We start from the raw sequence: 21,017 nt of genomic DNA, 5'->3' as shown, positions 1-21,017 counted from the left end.
GATGTTCAAAATTGATTTTTCATTGAAGGAGCTATGACCTAAAGTTGAATATTCTTCGCATAATCTGTGTACTGACGTGACATTAGATCCCAGTCACTATTAGTCTTTAGATTCCTTCAACACAATTAGATTAATATGACCAAACAATCTGCAACCTCATCACACTTATCGATTTTTATATTAGTTGATATTTGCCAAATGAAACTATGAAGACAAATGATAAAAATAGATTATTACAATTTGCACTAAGTAAAATGTTAGAAATACATCTTCCCATATTTTTGGCAAAGTATAAAATCTTAAGGAAACATCTTAAAGGAAAACATATTTACCTGGAGGTGGAATCAAATCCGGTTCGAGGATCTTTAAAGGTGGTGGAACGAGAGTTATGGTCCACAAAATATCGAACCCCTTCATTTGTATATTTCATCTCCCAGCCAGGAGGCAACGGGGATTCTTGGATCATCCTTTGAAAATGCAATTTTAACCCATGTTATAGGAAACTCTCATATGATAGATGAACTGAAATAGTCATAGTGATTATCAATTCCTTTCAGGTTTTATGAATGTGCACTGGAGTACTGTAAACACCTTTCTTTTTGAATGATTTGGCAATACTGTTTTCCCAGAAAGAACTATTATTCACTGGTAATGATCAAGGATGTGATGTTAACTGAAGAGCTGTTCCTTCAGTCTCAAACTATCAAAGATCCTCATTAAGAATTATGGTAACACTTCGTGCTACTTTAAAAGGTAAACAAGTTTTTAGAAAACGAAGATTCAGAACGGTCATAAGTACTCTTAATTTTAACTTAAAGCACTTTGGGGAAAATAACTTGAAGCGTTAATATTCCTGGAGACAAGTTATTTATAAAAGGGAAGAGAGGGAAAAAATATATTATAGTGCTTGAAAGAGATGCTCTTGAAGACTTAAAGGAACTATTTTGTTAGGGTTAAAAAGCAAGGAGCTATCGAATTGCTGATAGTATCTATGGACAACCAAGCAGTGAAAGGAAGACAAAGGAGAAAATCTGCTGAGAAATTAGAGATGTACACAAACTGCAGAGACTAAGTCAGATTATTCTATTATTGATTAGGACAATGATAACATAATGAAAAAAGAAGGAACTTCAAAAATGTGTAAAAGTGAACTTCTTGGTTTATATTATTTTGTCAGTTTCAGCCTGAAATATTGACAATCCCTTTCTTCCCACAGATGCTGCTCGATACACTGAGTTCCTCCAATAGGTTTCTTATCGTCTCTAGTCTAATCATACACAAATCTTATTCTGTTTTACTTTTCCCACATTCACTAAAATGTACCAAATTCTTAATGGGCTTAACAGGGTAACTAAGCAGATGATGCTTCCCCTCTCTAAAACCAGGGTTTACAAACTTAAAATAAGGTGTTAGCCATTCAGTGCAGAGCTGAGAAAATAGTTCTTCACCCAAAGGGTAATATATCTTTAGAAGAGAGCTGTAAAACATTATATTCATTTTTCTCCAAAATCTTATGAATTGATCTAAACATTAACTCTTTTTATCCCCCAGATTCCACCTGAGCTACTAACTAGTTCCAGCTTTTTCAGTTTTATTTCAGGCATTGGCATGGTACACTCTTACAATTGAATACTTTGCATCAATCTTCCCCACGGGAGAGAATGTTGCTATAAACCCAGTAGAAGGGAGGTGGTCATCATAGCGGTTGGATATAAAATTAATTGGAAGGTGTTTGATAGGTTGGCGATGCCTAAAGTAAATTAATCAGCATTTTAAGTTTTCAAAGGAAGGGGAAAGAGCTTATAAAATGGCTTGACATCACTTTCTAATATCCCAAGTAAAAGGGGAATGGTTAAGGGCAAAACTTGTTCAAAACTGGGAGCAAGGATATGCCAGAAAACAACACACTATTCAGTTTAGTGATGGTGGTGGAACAATAACTATGGAAAATTCGATGTGGAAAAGGTGAAGGATCCCAGTCCTGAAATACTAAATATTTCTCTTTTCACTGGCAACGTCTAGCATCTTTTTTTGATTATGGACAGTTAGATATTTGAAGAAATCTGAGTTACCAGAAAAAAAAAGCACAGATCTATGTATTGTCTAAATCCTACCCTCCCACAAATGCTGTCCTACCAAATGAGTTCCTCCAACAGATTGATTGTTGCTCCAGATTCCAGCAATTGCAGTGTCTTACATATCCTTAGACTTCAGAAAAGCAAACTGAGTTAAACTAGAAACAAGAGAAAATCTTCAGATGCTGGAAATCCAAGCAACACACACAAAATGCTAGAGGAACTCAGCAGGCCAAGCAGCATCCATGGACAAAAGTACAGTCGATATTTCAGGCCAAAACCCTTCAGCAGGACTGGAGGGGAAAATGCTGAGGAGTACATTTGAAAGCGGGGGCAGGGGAGAGAGAAACACCAGGCGATAGGTGAAACTTGGAGGGGGAGGGATGAAGCTAAGAAGTTAATTGGTGAAAGAGACAGAAGGCCATGGAAGAAAGAAGGAGGTGAGGGAGAGGAGCAGAGAGCAGACAGAGGCAATGGGTGGCCAAGGAGATAACATGAGAGAGGGACAAGGGGATGGGCAATGGTGAAGGGGATGGGAAATGGTGAAGGGGAGGGGGAAGGGTTTGGAGGCATTACTGGAAGTTTGAGAAATCGATGTTCATGCCATCAGGTTGGAGGCTACCCAGACAGAATATAAGGCGTTGATCCTTCAACCTAAGTGTGGCCTTATCCTAACAGTGGAGAAGGCTATGGATGGACACATCAGAATGAGAATAGGAAGTGGAATCTGGGAAATCCTGCTTGTTCTGGCAGATGGAGCGTTGATGCTCAGTGAAGTGGTCTCCCAATCTATGTTGGTCTCACTGATATACAGGAGGCCACACCGGGAACACTGAACACAGTATATGACCCCAACAGACTCACAGGTGAAGTGTCGCCTCACCTGGAAGGACTGTTTGGGGCCCTGAATGGTAGTGACGGAGGAGGTGTAGGGGCAGGTAAAGCTTACAAGAATAAGTGCCAGTGGGGAGGAACGAATGGACAAGGGAGTCACGTAGGGAGTGATCCCTGCAGAAAGCAGAAAGTGGGGGAGGGGGGAGGGAAAAATGTGCTTGATGGTGGGATCCAGTTGGAGGTGGCAGCGGTTTCGGAGAATTATGTGCTGGGCGTGGAGGCTGGTGGTGTGGTAGGTGAGGACAAGAGGAACCCTATCCCTGGTAGTGTGGTGGGAGGATGGGGTAAGAGCAGACGTGCATTTAAACTAGCATAGCTTTTCTTTTTTTGATGAGGTAATGATGAAAAATGCTGAAGGAAATGCATTAGATGCCATAAATGTATACTGTACTTCAGAAGCAACATTCCCTTTTTTTTTTACAGCTGCACGGACCAACCACAGCCAGCCCCCAGCAGGAAATTTTTACACAGCCTGAAAACTGCGTCGCACCTTTTTTTGTAATGTGCATACTATGAACATTTAGAATGGAACTGGAAAATCCACATACCGTAGATTCCGGACTACAGAGCGCACCTGATTAAAAGCCGCTGGCTCTAATTTTAGAAATAAAATCAATTTTTTACTTGTAAAGGCCGCACCGGATTTTCGGCCGCAGGTGTCCCACGTTGTAATATGAGATATTTACACAGAAAGATATTACACGTGAGGATTTTTTAACTTTTAATTAAATCCATATGGTAACAAAAACAAATACATATTGCAAATGCTTTTTTTCGAACCGTGCCTGTAACGCGGCTACTTTTAAATATACGTTGCGTATACTTCTTTACTGAACAACATTCCAATATCTCCTAACGACTGGTAAAAAATATATATACTGCAGCCTACCAGGAAAAGTTATTGATCGTCTTTAACTTAAAAGCAGCGTTTTCGCTCCGCCGCTCCGCCACTCCCCCCCACCGTCCCGTTTATCGCAAACCGGTATCCCACAAGACGCGGCGAAACCGGGTGTGACATCATAGCATCCCGCGATGTAGTACAGAAAACAAATATAGTTAAAACTCTTCTAACTTTAACTAGAAAATGAATTACTAAGCGAAAATATTATAAACTAAATAACTGCCATAAAGGCAGCACAATGCTTTTCTTCGAGTGTTTTCCATGTTGATGAGGGTGAGTACAAATGACTGATTTACAATAATTTAATTGTGAAAGTGCGCTTGATTTATCGTACAATTTCATTGGACCTCTGTGAACTACTCATCAATTTTATTGGTCTACTGTTACGAGGCAAAATGTTTTTGGTGGCATGAAAAAAAACCATGTATTAGCCGCTCTGTATTAAAGGCCGCAGAGTTCAAAGCTGTTCAAAATGTGGGAAAAAAGTAGCGGCTTAAAATCCGGAATCTACGGTACTTTTGATTTTCATTATTAATTGAAGAGTTTAATGAAATACAACAAAGCAAGCTTTGTAAACTGTAAACTTAGATGGCACCGGCACTCAGCGGGCTGGCGGTTTATTAACAATGAGCTACCAAATTCTAATCTGTGTTTATTATTACCATTTGTAATAGTGTTGTAAATTGAAACACTGACAATGTAAATGCTTCAAAGTAAAAATTATGGTATGCTTATTATTTAGAAATTTTAAGGGTTATATTCAATAACATTAATTATTAACAGGGTATTTCACAGCTAATATTAACATAGATTTCCAGATTATACTAACATTATATAAAAGAAAAAAACAGCAGCATGGCAACAGGCTATGTGAGCAGCAGCATTTAGGTTACTGTGTGGCTCAGCACTTGCTCAGTTTAGAGGGAAGTGTTCAGGAGGCTTCTAGCTCATAAACAAGAGTGATGACCATGGAATAAAGGGTGGGAGTGCGGATAAGAAACTGGTTCAATAACAAAGGCATGGTAAAATGACTTTCTTTTTCAGTCAGTGCTTCCCAAGACACTAATCTGAATGGTTTAGACATGTGTCTATATTGTAAGTAGCACGATCGGCAGATGACATCAAATGTGAAAATATGACAAGCCATGAGAAAGATAGCGACCAAATTCAAAGGACACAGATAGGCTGGCAATATGAGTGACTAGGTTAGATGACATACAATACAGAGAAATGTGAAGTGATGTATGTTTTAGAAAGAACAAGAAAGGGTAACATGAGCAGGAAGCAAGTATGCTTAAGTTTGATCTGCATAAATCAGACATATTCAGAACAGTTAAAAATAGTACTGGACTGCATAAATAACTTTAAAGACACAGTATTAAAAAAGCTTGGAGATGGCCTAAAACTTCTATTTTTAAGAAAACTTGGCCACAATTGAGGCATTGCATCCAATTATAGTCACCACACCTAATGGAAAAATGGAGACTTGTGCATAAAAGATTTACTAGAATGGTTCCAGGGATGATTTCGGTTACCAAGGAAACATGGTTGTTATTCTTGAAACAAAGAAGATTAAAAGGAGATATGAAAGAAATGTAAAAGTTTATGAAGGGTTTAGATAGGATAAATAGAGAGGCAATGTTTCACACTGAGCGTAATGCATATAGAGAACAAGATGCCAAAGGAAATATTTGAGGCAGGTATTAAAACAGCATTTAAAATACATTTGGACATATACATGGATAAGAAAGGTTTGCAGGGATATGGACCAAATGTGGACAAATGGAGTTAGCTTAGACAGACATCTAAGTCTACATGAATGAGTTGAGCCAAAGGGTCTCTTTTCACGTTGTATGATTCTATCCATAGGTTCCTAAAACTGCAGAGTATCATTTACATTTTACTTACCCCCATATTGGATACATTATGCATTAATATATTTATTATTTCTCACCTATTAATAATTATCTTCTATTCAAGTGTTACACATTACAATTTAAGAGGTTCTAATTAAGATATTGTTCAAATACTGCTAATCTCTAACTCTTGAGGGCTCAAGAAAAACAGAATTAACATGGTGGGGTGGGTTGGGAGCTTACACAGAACTAACTTGCTATTAAGTGCATAAAGACATGTCGAGATCAGAAGGCAGGAAAACTAAAGCTCCAATTTGTATCAGTCATTTCATGACTTCAGTATGTCTCAAAGCACTTTTCAGTCAATTAAGTACTTGTGAAGTATAATCACTTTTGTAGAAAGGGAATGTGGTCACCAATGTGCTCAAAACACACTTACGCAAGCAGGACTAGATATTTAAATTTCATCAATGCTGATTATGGAATAGGTTCCTTAAGGTTGTCATACCCAGGGTTGGTAGTGAGGTGAGGATAAACTCTCACTACCTATTAGATACTCCCAATAGTGTGCACATAAAATAGCCTTTGACAACCAAGGCCAGATCCTGGCTTTCATGTTGGCTTAGCTACTAAGCCCCGGGAGAACCATTTCTACTGACAGGAGAAGGAGCAAAGGCGGGTTACTGGCACCTTTAAAAAAATCTCTACAGGCAGATGGGGCTCATCAGCCATGAGTGGCAGCTCATTTAGGAGAACAAAAACTCATCTCAAATCATCGCTGCCTTGCAGTTACACCCGATCGTGGGGAAGGCTTCAGGAGTAAACCCTGAGGAAAAATCCAGAGCTGGAGTCCCTAAGGCAGTCCTACGTCTGAGTCCAACGCTGGCTGGCAATTCTACAATGCCGCTGATGCCAAAACTGTATCAGTCTCTGCCATTCCTTGGGATTTATCAGCTGTGTGGAGAGCAAAGCCTGTTACATGGGCAACAGTTTGCTCTCCATATTGTACTGTCCTAACCTGCACGTCATGCAGACACTAAGACACAACATTCATGATCAACCCAACCAACGAAGGGCCTCAATCATTTACAGAATATATCTATTAGTTAGAACATCTGAGAAACTCCCTACACTTCCTGAAAATAGTTAACATGGGATCTTCTACATTCACCTGTAAAAAAAAATAAGCAGCTGGACAATAATGGCTAGAAAAAAAAACTCAATTCTCTTTCAGAAATCTGCATCAAATTAATGTCAGAGTGATTAAAATTTATTACTTTGTCAATTTTATTTCATTTGAGAATATTGACTTACAATGTAAATTATGCTGAAAGCCAAAGTTAAAAAGAGCTTTAGATGGACTAACTCCATCCAGCAGGCTTTCTCTGTGCACTAGGTGCATTGTCGTTCAGAATGACATATGCTGACTTCACTGCAATGCTTCCCGGCCAATCATTACATTTCAACTCTCTGCTCTATATCACTCAGTGGATGGTTTGCTTACTGACGTACCTGGGCAGACACCTCAGTGGTGCATGCCAATTAGATAATTGATCGTGTAATGTTTTAGAGGTGAGACAATTCTGTACTCACCCAATGTTCATACTTCTTATAGGTGCACTGGTAGCAAAATTATCACTATGCTGTCAAAATGGTGGTGAAGCAATCCCACGACACTTAACTATTTTGATAGTATACTAAATAGTGCCAGTTCTTTTTAAGAAAACAAAATAAGTGACAGGAAGACAAAGGAGCAAATCTGCTGAGAAAATAGAGATGTATAAGAACTGCAGAGACAAACAAAGTCAGACTATTCTATTATTGATTAGGACAATACTAAAGTAATGAAAAAAGAAGGAACTTCTAAAATGTGTAAAGGAGAACTTCTTGGTTTGTATTATTTTTTCAGTTTCAGCCTGAAATATTGACAATCCCATTCATCCCACAGATGTTGTTCAGCACACTGAGTTTCTCCAACAGGTTTCTTGTCGTCTCTAGTCTAATCCTACATGAATCCTATTTTGTTTTACTTTTCCCACATTCACTGAAGTGTACCAATTTCTTAATGGGCATAACAGGGCATCTAAGCAGTTTCCCCGTGTTTGTAGTGTTCTGACTATAAACAAGCTACAATTTGACACATTATTAATATTTTTTCTAGATTCTACCTTAAGATGTACTTAGAAGAAAAAAAATCATAAGTGACTCAAACATCATTAACTTTGTTAGCCCAAAATGTTGTTTGACTATTTGTAAATGAGTAGCAATGGCTACAAAATAGTTTTGCCATGCTGTCATAAACTGCTGTTTCTGTTCATGCTGATCCCTGACAGGCAAATTGAGATAACCATGTATTTTTTGTTCATAATTACAGCAAATTGGTCACCGTTGGCTGGCTGGCAAATTTAAACTGACTGACGCACATTAAGAGTATATAGTTCGTTAACTGAGACATTGATCTCATATATACAACTATTTGCTCCAACTGGTTCAACTTTTCTTCACTAATTTCACTAAAATAATTAAAAACAATTAGTATCTGATACTAATTTTGTTTTAAAATTTCACTTCTCTTTGAAAATACTTTTGTTCCCCTCCCAACAAAGATAGACATCACCCATGGCAAACAAGAGTTCCATTTTATATCCACACAGACTTGTTTTCATTTTCCTATTCATTTTTTCCTCCTCTTTCAGTCACATTAACTCATAACTAAAAGCCAGAGGAAATACCTGCAGGCTGCAGTTACTGAACATAGCCAGATTCACTTGCATTCAGATCCTATTGGTTTAAATATGAGTTGAATATTCAACCGCAACTGAACAAATGCCAGTTTATTTCTCCTCCAATTCCTAATTTTCCCCACCCATTAAAGGCTGTGAATCAATCTGGGATATGGATCCAAAGGTATCATTACAACCAAGGCGCCACATACCCACGTCCGACTACATCAATCAATATTTAAAATGTTTATGTTATTGAATATATAGAACATAAAGGTAGTATTGATTCCTGTTTCTGTTTCAATTTTTTTTCAAACACATATCACAGAAGAAATTAACTATCAGTGACAGCACATTTCAAAAAAATGTTAAAAGATAACCAAGTAACTGAGTAAATTAAATCAATTTTCAAATTGAGATACAATATTTTCAAATCTGTCCAGTTGACAGAGCAATGAGGGCAGATAGAAAGCAAGTGACGAGTAAGAGCTGTGAAAGGTAGGTAGGAGCTGTAGTAGAGGACTGTAACCAAAAAGAAGCATGTTTAAAATGCTCAACACATCAGACGGTTTGGAACCCCCACATTTATGGCAAAATTGTAGTGCTTGGGACCTGCCAGCAGTTCCCACCTGCACACTGTCATACAACTCCACATGGCACCCAGCAGCAAAGCACAAGCCTGAATTCCCCAGCATTTATGTCAGTTTTATCTATACCTGGCACAGAAACAATAAGTTCTTTCATTCGGTAAAAACAGAAACTGCTGGAAACACTCAACAGGCCAAGCAGCAACTGCAGTGAGAAGGCACATTGATGTTTCAGATCTATGATCTTTCATCAGAACGAAGAAAAGTCTGAGATCAAATCCATTTTAAGTTGCAAAAGGTAAGGGGTGGAGAGAACAAAGGCCACCTCTATGAAGGGGTGCAGACCAAGAAAGATTTGTGAGTAACACCAGTGTTGGTAACGGCTGAGAGTGAGAGGTGCCACCTCGTTATTCACACCAGATCTGTCTGGAGAAGACATACACAGGAAATGAATGGGAATCAAAGGGAGAGAAGGTGAAGCAGCAACTCCCTATATATCTTATTGAGTCTACTATATGTAGTGTTGACAGTGTGGTCATTTCTATGTCGCAGAAAGCAAAACAGGTGACCACTTTGCAGCACACATTCATTCATTCACAAGGGTTATCTCTCACATCTGTCTCTGCCCTCTTACACCTGTAGTATTAACCCCCAATTTTGTCTCCTCCCATATTTCCTACCCAAAATGCAGACTGTTTATTCTCTTCTACTTCACATTTCAATCAATGGCTGTGTTTTGGATCCCACAGACCAAGTATTTGCTTGCTTTCCTTTCCCACCTCCTTCTATTTGCATCCCCTCCAAATTGATCAGCTCGGGCAGTACCAAAACCATATGTGATATTCAATCTCGCTTGGCCTCCACCCAAATACATAGATTCTCATTTTCTCACTGTTCCTTCCCACTTCCCTTTGGAACATACTTAATTTCCAACTTTTCATAATTCTGATGAAAGCTTATCAACTTGAAGTGTAGCTCTGCTTCTTTCACCCTATATATATACTGCCTGGGATGGTGCTTCCAGCATCTGTTGTTATTATGTGGGGTTTTTTTTGCTTTTGAAGGCCATTAAATTTGAGTGGCCAGGTAAAGCTGTGGAAGGTGCTTTTCACCTTTTTAATTAATTAGGTTTGCCTGAATGTTATTAATTATTATGATTTAACTGACATCGAAGTTTACCTGATAACAATTGCTAAAATGTTTAAAGTTAAACTGTTTTTAAATCACTTTTAAACGCTACTGAACATTCAGTAGCACAAAGCCTGGTAAAAGGGATGTAACTTTACTGGCTGTCAAAGTTCTTTATGGGTGATACTTAATTCGGCCCACCCAAGTGATGCAATTATGTCAAAAAGGCCCACAACTGAGATTCAGTCGAGCAAGCTGACATTGGAGGATCTGCAAAGGTTTTTCTAAATAAGCGGAGATCATAAGCGATGACCAATTGCAACAAATTCAGGTACTGCAGATTACTCTCAGAGCGTTTAGTGCAGATAATTAGAAGACTTGGCAAAGGGTAAATGAAATGCATAATATGAGGATTATTAGTGTGGCTTTCATTTGCTATGAACACAAGGAGTGAAAATGCAGGAACCAGACAAAATCCGATTTACTCTAAAAATGCCAAGCATTTTTCAAACAGTACATAGACACAAGATTAATGTATATCTAATATAAAAAGCTGTAAAAATCTGCTAAACCATATACCAATTCTTTTCAAAAGGAAACTTACTCTGAGCAGGATCTAAATATCTGAGTTCAAAATTGAGAAATCCATTTTACAGCTCATTCCTCATGCATTTGTAACTGGTTTTCATACAAATCTGAGTGAAGTTTGCTAATTAGCAGAGACTCTTTTGGTTTGCTTTTCTTACATGCTCAGATTAAGCAGAAGATCACCACACGTTTATTTTGAAGATCTATTTCTCTGTTCTAGTTTTGCACACAGTTCCTGTGGTTGTCAAGAATGGAACTTGTAACCAATAACCTTCAGTGCTGCTTGAGGCCATGTGCCAGGAGGTGCTCAGGAACAGCCTGGTGAAGGCTATCCAGTTGATTTTCCTTGTCTCTTGCCAGAAGGTAGCTAGTTTAATCATAGTAGTCTACATTCGACTCACTAAAGCTGCAGAATCAGTAAAGCTCACAAATGGTAATGATTATGAATTAAATAAAGTTGGTATAACAATATACACGTAGATGTGCTCCAGTGTGAACTGTTATTGCTGCTCGTTTACATTTCATCTTAATTTGCTCCTACGTTACACTCCAATATCAAGTGTTAACCAGGGAAACCCAACCAAATCGTAAACATCTCATTCTTACAAAAGCAGAGGAATGACAGGAGCTTTAAGAAAAAGCAAAGATTAAAGAAATACAAAATGGTTCTTAATTTTCCCCAAAAAGGTATGTTAAAAAACAAAAGATAGTGTTAAATTTGGCTGTAGTGAACTAAATATTTCCACATCTGGTCATTAAGACAGAATGCTGAAAATCATAATGAATAATAACAGTTTTGAAATTACTTTGAACAGGAAGAAGTGCCAGTTGGCTTCAAAGAGTTCATCAGGTTTCACCACAATGTCCTTCTCCAGTTATTACTTATTTTAAAAAGATTAGCTGCACTTACCCTTGAGTTCTTGGATCCTCCCACTGGGTTGTCCTTGTATTGTGGTTAACAAAATAGACTCGTCCATTATCCTGGCGTTTCTCTGGGGGTAACGGAGTGGAGACGAAGTTTTTATTAATTCAACATTATAAACAATGCCACTTTTTAATTCTGTTGTTCTTTACTGATTCCAAATTTATGAATTAGATATTTTGATGTGTTCCATTAATTTAAATTGAGAGGATCACATTATGGTCAATAAAAATTGAGTTATAGTGAAAAGATTTTTTTTATTGATCTGAGATTCATATTATTAATGTTACAGATTCACATTCAGTACATGCTGACAGTCAGATTTGTCTCTTACTGGAAGACCTGTGTCACAAATGAACTGCAAGTTTGTATGCATACCTTAATAAACGTCTGTCTGTCTCAGTTTCTGAGAAACCAAAACTTTTCCAGCTGTGTCACTGAATACTATAGGCCTTGAAATTCACTGAAGGTTTAGAACTGTATTACTTGTGGCCCCTTTTTAAATCACCACCTCTGAGAAATCTTACAAAAAGTACATTTGTTTCTGAAACTGTAGATGTTCTCAGCTAACAATAAAACATTTTGTGCCTGTAGAACACCAGTGAACTATTCTTTACCGTGTGAGGAAACAGGCATTTTACCTGGTTAGAAAACAAATCTTTCTTTTTAAAAATTAGTTTGAACCGTCATAAAAAACTAACAGCTCCTTATAATCTCCAGGCAATGAATGGATTATTGTATATGCTGGAGACCTGCTTCTTGCCACCCACTCTGTGGTTTGTCAGCCTCATGGAACATGTATGTTATTTGTCACTGTGAAAACACTATTGAACTAAATAAACAATTCAGCCCAGCCACTAATTAGAAAAAAATTACATCGATTTCAACGCACTGTACAGTCAAAATGTACTTACACAGATAAAAATATTTACTTTTTAACCTTTGTGCTTTTAACTAAAACAAATCAACACCAAATGAAACCCAGTACAAATACTAGTACTGAGAACCCTTCAACTGGCAGAAATATTTTTGAACTACTGTACTCACTAAGAAAGCCAGTTTTTAAAATTACAAATACAAAGGCTTTTTAGAGTCAGGACTTATGAAATCCTGTTAACTTGCAGAAAATTAAGCATATTAATCAGTTTCGGCAAAGTGAAGTCACCAATGATTTAAGGCAGGGCTGAGGGAAGAATACAATAGACACATGCTATATAACTCTTCCTAAGGTTGAAACTCTTGCTACCGATTTACGAAGTAGCCCTGTTACTGGCAAATGTGACATCCCCATTTGACCTAAGGGAGAAGCTATACACCATTGCTTCAGATGTAGATCAGGGTTAAGTAATTAACCTTCTTTGCAGACAAAACAATACTTTTTGAATTACTGACAAGAAGTTGTTGATAAAATTCATACTGCATTAAACTTTTTAAGTCTACAGCATTAGACATTTTTTGCATTAAAGTAGGCAAAGATCTTTAAATCAAAATTAAAATGAAACCAAGAGTAATGAGGCCCAAGTTAGATATTCTGGAGAGGAACTTAAAGTTTGTTAATAAGGTGGTATCAATGAATTAGATTCATTGGGGTAAATATTTTCAGGTTAATTCATCACCATCATCATATCATAAAATAACCTGCCAGTTTGCCAAGATCGTGTAGATCACTACATCATCATTACAAATAAACATTAAGGTATATACATTCCTGTGTCATGATTAGATAGATCCACATGATTCTCTCACATGAAGATCATTTGCTTATCAGAGGTTTTTAAAAGTGCCCAAGCTGAAGCTAGGTATTTCCCAAAGACTGGGAATATTAGAATGGCAACCTTCCGTTTGAAATTTCAAAACTAACAGAGGATGGAAACTGAAGCTATCAATGAAAAAAACACATGACTATTCAAGATTCTAATCTTTTTTTTAGTAACTCTAATGCCATTATCCCTGGAACAAGGTAATAAAGTTTGCACAAGACCTGTAAGTTCACATATTGTCCTACAATACAAAAAAAAAGTAAAATTGTTGGGGGAAAACAGTAATCTAACAGTTCTTAAACATTAATTCTACTGTGGAAAACTCTGGTATTACTTCTCCTGTATATTATGATCAAATTTTCCAAAAAAAATTCAAGCTCTGTGGTGCTTGACAGTTACAACGTTCCAGAAACACCTTCTTGCCACTCCACCCCTCCCTCATGGTACACAAGGTAATGTGGTGGTAGCAGTTATAAAAAGAAATGCTTTTTTTGTAAAGGTACCTTTTAATTTTTTTATAATATTGTTTACCATATTAGGATAAATATTTAATAATCATTAATACTGTATCCAGTCTATGCAAAGCTAATTATTTCAAATTAGCAGACAATCTAAATCTTAATTTATAATGAAAAGGTCAAAATGAAAAGTAAAATAAGACTTGTAGCAATAAATTTAATTAAATAAAACGCATTTACTAGTCTTTCTTGCACAATTGAATTTGAAATGACAGATTATAATTTTAGTCAAATTCCCTACAGTACAAACATCTTCTATCACTGAAATTTAAAGCACTTTAGCATTTAATGACTAGAAAATTCTCCTTGCTAACGACGATACAGCAAATGCATTAATAGTTCATAGAATTCAGAAAGCTCAGCTCAAACTTTCAAGTAACAGTAGCTTCTTCTTACCCCAACCAGCAGGCAGTGAACCAAGTGCATCATTGTCAGTACAGACTCCAGAAGGCTATAACAGAAAAGAGATAAAAATCCAGCACATTGTTACTTGAGAGAATGGCTAAGATACTTAAGACAACTATATCACAACCTACTGTGGTAATTTGTAGTTCTCCCAACTTGTCTCTTCCTTTTTGTTTAATACAACAAACTTAGTAGCTGCTGAAATCTTCATCTTTCAAATCTATGTTATGAAAGCTTTTTCTAAAGCAATTGTGCCCACTGCATATAGTGCATGGAGATCCAGCCAGAGAATTTTAAACTTCTTCACAGATCAATTATAAAACACTAACTGTACCAATGCTAAACTGACACTGTTGGCTCAGGCAGCAGAAATTGCACCAGTGCTGCTGTGCGTCTCTCTCTCTCTCTCTCTCCAAGTTCTACACACAGAAATCACGGGCTGTTCTAATGAAATCATTACCGCATGGTGTGTACGCCCAAGCTTCCTGCCTGAAGTGTGTGTTCAACCTTTCTCAATGTGGTGTTAATGTAAGCAGTATTCTGCTATGTAAATTAAAACTGAGGGGACATTCATGTTCTTTCCAGACAGACGCCCTTCTCTCCTATGAATGTTTTATTCATACTCACAAAAGCACCTTTATTCAGAATGTAAATGAATGGCAATGAAGTGGCTGCTCGGCCCCAACGAGCTGAGCTGCTCGGAGTAAAGGAAACTGATCATGACTAATGTTTGGGTATTTACATTACTTGCACAGTGCTGTGCCAAGAGAATTTGGCATATTGTCTGGGATGAGCCATTTTGAACGGCTTTTAGAAGATATTCAGCAGAAAAATCATAAAATTTGTGAATACTCCTCTATCAATTCCCCAACACATGTTAAAAGTCATTGCAAACTATGTAGTTCATCGGTATTTTTTTCTTTATGACTTTAAAGAAAGAATAATGGCACTGATTTTGTTTCTCAGATGTCTGAATGTCTGTCTGTCATCCAAATTTCCAACTTGGATTTCAAGGAGAAAATATATTTATGAAGCACATTTATGTCTCTTTCAGGAGCTTGCAAAGAACTTTACAGCGAATGAACTAATTTTGAGACCGATCTCTGTTGTATTGTAGGCAGCCAACTTGTAAAAAGCAAAATGTTGAAACATCCAGAAGAACTGTTTTCGTGATGTTGGTTAAACATTGGCCAAGTAACATGGGATAAATTCATTTGCTATTCTTTGAAATGGTGCCACGTCACCCTTTAAATCTACCTAAGGGAGCAGGTGGGTCCACAGTTTAATGACTTTTTGAAAGAGGACACTTGCAGCAGTGCAAGATCTGCACTGATGTAGTCAGCCTGTGCTTTCTGTACTCAAGCCTTTACAATGGTACATGAGCCCAGAACACGGGCAACCTCCACGTTACCGGGACAGGTTGGGGAAAGGTCAGTGTTCCTAGCAAACAGTCTGTATCATGACTGTCCATAACATGAAGTTGTGCCATCTTTGCATCTGTCACAAAACACAAGCTGGAAAAATGTTTGTATTTATTCGTTTTCTTTCAAATAAATTCCTTAAGAGTGAATTTTATTTTGCATCTCAAACCTTTAGGGAATGATCTGTAAATTCTGTGTGGTAAATTTCCATAGCCAGAATCATCACCTGTGTTCTAACTCAAAAGCAAGTGAGCTACCAATTGTATAAAGGCTGAAATGAGAATCAATCAAACATGCCTGTCTCAACAACATGCACATGCTCAGTGCCTATAGAACAGCAGATCAAATCCATTTCGTTCAACCTGGCCTTCCTAATCAATCAAGTTTGCATATTCCTACACATAGGCAAAGTACTGGAGAGTTTAACATCGGTAGCTGAGTGAAGGGCGCTGAGTAGGCTACGGTCAATTATGGATAACTCTGAACATCCTCTACTTAGCACCATCCAGAGACAGAGAAGCAGTTTCAGCGACAGGTTACTATCGATGCAATGCTCCTCAGACAGGATGAAGAGGTCAATACTCCCCAATGCCATTAGGCTTTACAATTCTACCGCCAGGACTTAAGAACTTTTTAAAAGCTATTATTAATGCTTTTTGAGATAGTGATTTAGATGCATAACATATTTTTTACTGAGTTAAGTATTGTATGTAATTAGTTTTGCTACAACAAGTGTATGGGACATTGGAAAAAAAGTTGAATTTCCCCATGGGGATGAATAAAGTATCTATCTATCTATCTATCTAATACAGTACCAACCTAAATTGCAGAAAAAAATCCCAACTCTAACCCAAACATTTAAGCAAAATTATTCTCTTAGTAAAAACTTTCACATCAGGATATTATTCTTCTTTTACATGGAAATTTCACCATTAAGCTGTTGTCATTTTTTACACACACATTCAGAGAAATACCGCTGAAGTAATTTTACCAAGTAAAAAGTTAAAATGGCACCATTTTACTAACTTGGGCAGTTCCTCCATAAATACAAACTGCAAGCTATTGCAAAAGCTCTGCCTTTGCCAGAATAATGTTGGAGTTGGTTTTTTTTCTTAAAGGAACTTCCAAAGGATTGCAACTGCCAGTGAATGTGGTTCATGGAATATATGACATCTGAGGCACAGTACCTGCTGTTTGTTTTATACAAATATTACAAAGAAATTTTTAAAAATTTTTGATGTCAGGCAGAAAAAAAATTGTAATAATCACTTCAAATTCTAATTCTAATTATACTACAAACATTTGTCAAGATTTTGATGCTTTGAATTACATGAGAATCATTCAGGTGTTTCCAACCTGGAGACCACGGACTTCTTGTTTAATTGTATTGGGCCATGGCATAAAAAGAAAGGTTGGGAACACTTGCTCTAAGTGCAGATAATTGGGAAAGATCACTTGGTGCAATATTGTTCTTGCTCTTGATTTTTATTTCTTCTGAAGTCATGCCAGCACTTAAGGTATTCAGGTAGAGAACTATTTTTTTAAATGTGCAGTAGGATCAGATGGCATTTCTTCAGTTAGGACATGGCAGTCGCCTGCAGCCTGTGGCACGGAGAAGTAATACTTTGTCAGAAACTCTCAAAATCAACAAGACCTTAACTTCTTTTGACAGTAGTTCCTTCAGCCAGACATCACAATTTGCTATTCATACTTGCAGTAAGCAGTCACTAAGTGGCTGTTTGCAAGGCAGATCAACACATGGCTTTCTCAAATGACTTCAACAGAGAACAGAAAAATAATTTGAGACTTCTTGTGACTGGTTTCTCTCGATTCTAGGCTGGTAGCTTCACATGTTGGGTTTAGGCTATCAGAACACCTATTACAGAATTCATTAGTAGCACAGGGCACTCTTCCAATTCATAAAATATGGTCAACAATCATAGGATTACTTCGATTTCTTGAACTTTCGATAATTGCACCCCCCACCCCCTTCACCATTCCTCATTCCTGTTTTCCTCTTCCATCACACCTCCTTACCTACCCATCACCTCCTTCTAGTGCTCTTCTCTTTCTTCCATGGTCTTCTATCATCTCCTATCAGATTTCCCCTCCTCCAGCCCTTTATCTCTTTCACCAATCACCGTCCTCCCCTCCCCCACCTTCTTACTCTGCCTTCTTATCTTTGTTCTCCAGTCCTGAAGAAGGACCTCAATCTGAAATGTTGACTGTTTACTCTTTTCCATAGATGCTGCCTGGCTTGCTGAGTTTCTCCAGCATTTTGTGTGTGCTGCTTATCATAGGAATAGAATCGTGAATGTTTGTGCATGGTTCCCTGGGAGAAGATAACATTAATTTATCTGCTAAACCTCAAGCAAAGTAAAATATTCAACTTTTGGTCAAAAATCAGATGGTAATAACAAGGACAAATGGATATCTTTACTTCCTGGCTTGATGCTCCTAGGAATTCTACAAGTTACTGGCTGTTTTGCCTCCTGCTGACATCAGTGTTGCTGCACCCAAAAAGTCTGTGCAAACTTACAGCTGATGGCAGCTGAAATCAATGTCAAAGAAACAGCTTTCTTCTCAGGTGGTTGCATGCTCATTGTTTCACTGTTGTTTACCAAATTCTACTAAATATACCATTGAGGCACGATAACTGACAAAATAATTATTGAGTAGACAACAGAAGTTCTGAAGCAGAGTGTCCTGCCATGATGATTATGTGTTTAGCATCATTTAATGAAGAACAATCCATTTCAAGTAAGCAAAGGAACAAATTTGGACCTGTCACTCTGAGAACAGCAGCAGAAGGAGAGCGAGTTCAACACAACCAGAAATACAAAGGACTAGTTGTTCTAATAGTATGTTCAAATTGCACACAGACCCTATGGATATTCAGTTCATGTCACAATCGTCACCAGACCTGCCACTCTGCATTGAACAAATGAGATCAATGAAATATGAATAATATTACTTCCAACCAACCACACTGAACAGAGCAAAATCCTTTGCGGTTTCACTGGTGATCAGATTTTATTTTTAAAAAACACTTTGGTTTCCAACAAGGTTCACCCCTAAAGGTCTCAATAAAATTGGTTGAAGTCTGGTGTGGCTCATATTGGGATCCTCAAGATGATTCTGTTTAACAATTTTTAAGCTCCCAGGTATTTGTCAGACCAGTTTCTGATGGCAACAACTCAGCTGTTGGAGGGCTGTTTATATTAATTTATTTTCAAGGACGATGGCAAAAATTAAATCAGGAGAAGATAAGCAGTGGATAATACTGCTATCCTGAGGGACACAGGGTTATTTTGCATTGGTTGTGCCACTCACTACCTGGCCTCAACCATCTGTGGCTAAGCTGCTATTGGAGGACAAGGACAGAAGGAGTTTCAGACAAGCACGTGACCATCAGAACCTTTCATACCACAATCTTTTCAGTGCCTCACAAGCAAAAATCAAAGCTGGATTCTTTTTTAAAGGTTCACCCTGCTTTAAATAGGCCTTGTATTCTGTGCAAAATGTTAATACTTATTCGATTCACAACACAACCAGGTCAGCATTCAGTCAGTCAAGTGTAATTAGGTCTAAGGAGGATTGCTGCCAAGCCTAAAAGTGAAGAGATTCTTGAGTTTTCACCACCCATAAGCCTTCTCTACTCACTGCAATTCTGATGCTCAGAGTTAAAAACTGAGCTAGAAATTCTAAAAACTGAAAGTCAACAAAAATCTGACAGTGTTTTTGTTTAATAAACTGGCTTTAAATGCATCAGTTACATCAGTATCAACTTTTCAATATTTCAGATTTAATATCAAAGGTGGTCCGACATTGGCAGTTACTTTTGGACATTTCTTTCCAAAAATATAAACCAATGTGTTTTAACTTATAGCTGAATAAATGGTTGCTGTCAAAGGGCTTTGAACTGCTTTTGAATGTCTCTGACCATCACAGAGATACTTGAGAAACATAAACAGACAAATTTTATTATTAAAATAACAAAGGTTCTTAAAACACCTTAAGTGCCAGAAATTAATTTTAAAAATCTGATTGAGTAAAATATAAAAAACTGAAAAACATGTCTTTCCACTTGTGGTTGATAATCCTGCAAGTTGTTATCTCACCTCGAATAGTTTACTGACTTCTAGTTTGGACAGACAAGAACGGAAACTAGTAACTTACGGGCTCATTCACCGAAGTTAGTCAGGGGTTCTCTGTAGAACTGGCTAAAAATTCAGTGGATTCTATTCAAGTTTCATAAATTATGTTTTCCAAATTCCCACAATTCCTTTTGAAAAAGTAAGGCATCAAATATGGAGGAAATAAAGTCAAAATATTTGCTTTTGTATTTTGCCAGCATCCTTTATAGTTTACAAGCAGATTTTTTTTAACATTCATGACAAGAGCAGTGAAAGTAAAAGCAGATTTTAAGTTAAAATTCAGATACTTCAATATAATTTTTCCCTTCTCTTGAAACTGTTTTACAGTGGGTTTGATGGAGAAAGAGAGAGAAAATGAAATAGATAATTAATATAATTTTCAGCAAGTAGAAAAAATTAAAACTTTTTTATTCAGCAACTTTTAACAAAGTTTAGTACTAAAAAGATAGCATTTGAACTTGGTACAAAAGCACAAGAATGGAATTTTCCATTTGCTTTTGCACGTACTACAAGAGGAATACATCTCATGAGAATTGTACTTACTAGTGTTTACTAATAATTAGCATCAATTTTCAGCAAAATACCAACCTCAAAAATAAAATGCAACTGAGGAGAAATTAGTTATGTGGAACCTTGGATCTCAAAGAACAATTTTCAAGTTGGTAGTTACAGATGATAGCTCTTAAAACTATCTACTTCAAAATAATATATTCTAGTGTTCCTCCAATTCTTTGAGACATTTTCAGATTTGTTGGCTTTCAGACTTCACATCACCTATTCTTATCTAAAAAGCCATATTACTGAGATGATTTTATCAATGAAGAATCTATTTAGATTTGCTTATCAGGAAAATGGTTGATTCTGAGTCAGAGAAACAAAGGGCTGAATCTTCCATTAAGAAGCTGGGCACATACTAGATACAGTCATCTCCCCCTTCATGGCAAATATTCCATAAGATTAGTAAGTAAATGGTAAACAGTAGAATCTGAATCAGGTTTAATATCACCAGCATATGTTGTGAAATTTGTTAACTTTGCAGCAGCAGTACAATGCAATACATGATAATAGAGAAAAATAACTGC

The 21,017-nt window shown here is 37.1% G+C and overlaps 1 protein-coding gene across 9 annotated transcripts in view; it reads right to left on the bottom strand.

The window, feature by feature from the left end:
- The window catches only part of wwp2 (WW domain containing E3 ubiquitin protein ligase 2), a 172,115-nt gene that overhangs the window by 35,098 nt on the left and 116,000 nt on the right, over positions 1–21,017 (bottom strand). For 3 of the 9 annotated variants that reach the window (XM_073070281.1, XM_073070280.1, XM_073070279.1), the window contains exons 11-13: positions 14,349–14,403; positions 11,663–11,744; positions 333–467 (exon numbers count right to left, since the gene is read on the bottom strand). In XM_073070281.1, coding sequence (XP_072926382.1) covers positions 333–467; positions 11,663–11,744; positions 14,349–14,403 — 272 coding nt within the window. Of the gene's footprint in view, positions 1–332; positions 468–11,662; positions 11,745–12,052; positions 12,074–14,348; positions 14,404–14,488; positions 14,773–14,817; positions 14,898–21,017 lie in introns of those variants that run through there. The other 6 variants (XM_073070283.1, XM_073070282.1, XM_073070284.1 and 3 more) reach the window with 6 other exon arrangements.

The sequence above is a fragment of the Hemitrygon akajei genome, chromosome 17, assembly GCF_048418815.1.
Source record: "Hemitrygon akajei chromosome 17, sHemAka1.3, whole genome shotgun sequence".
Taxonomy (NCBI): domain Eukaryota; kingdom Metazoa; phylum Chordata; class Chondrichthyes; order Myliobatiformes; family Dasyatidae; genus Hemitrygon; species Hemitrygon akajei.
The sequence above is the reverse complement of the archived record's forward strand: the minus strand, read 5'-3'. Positions and strand labels throughout refer to the sequence as shown.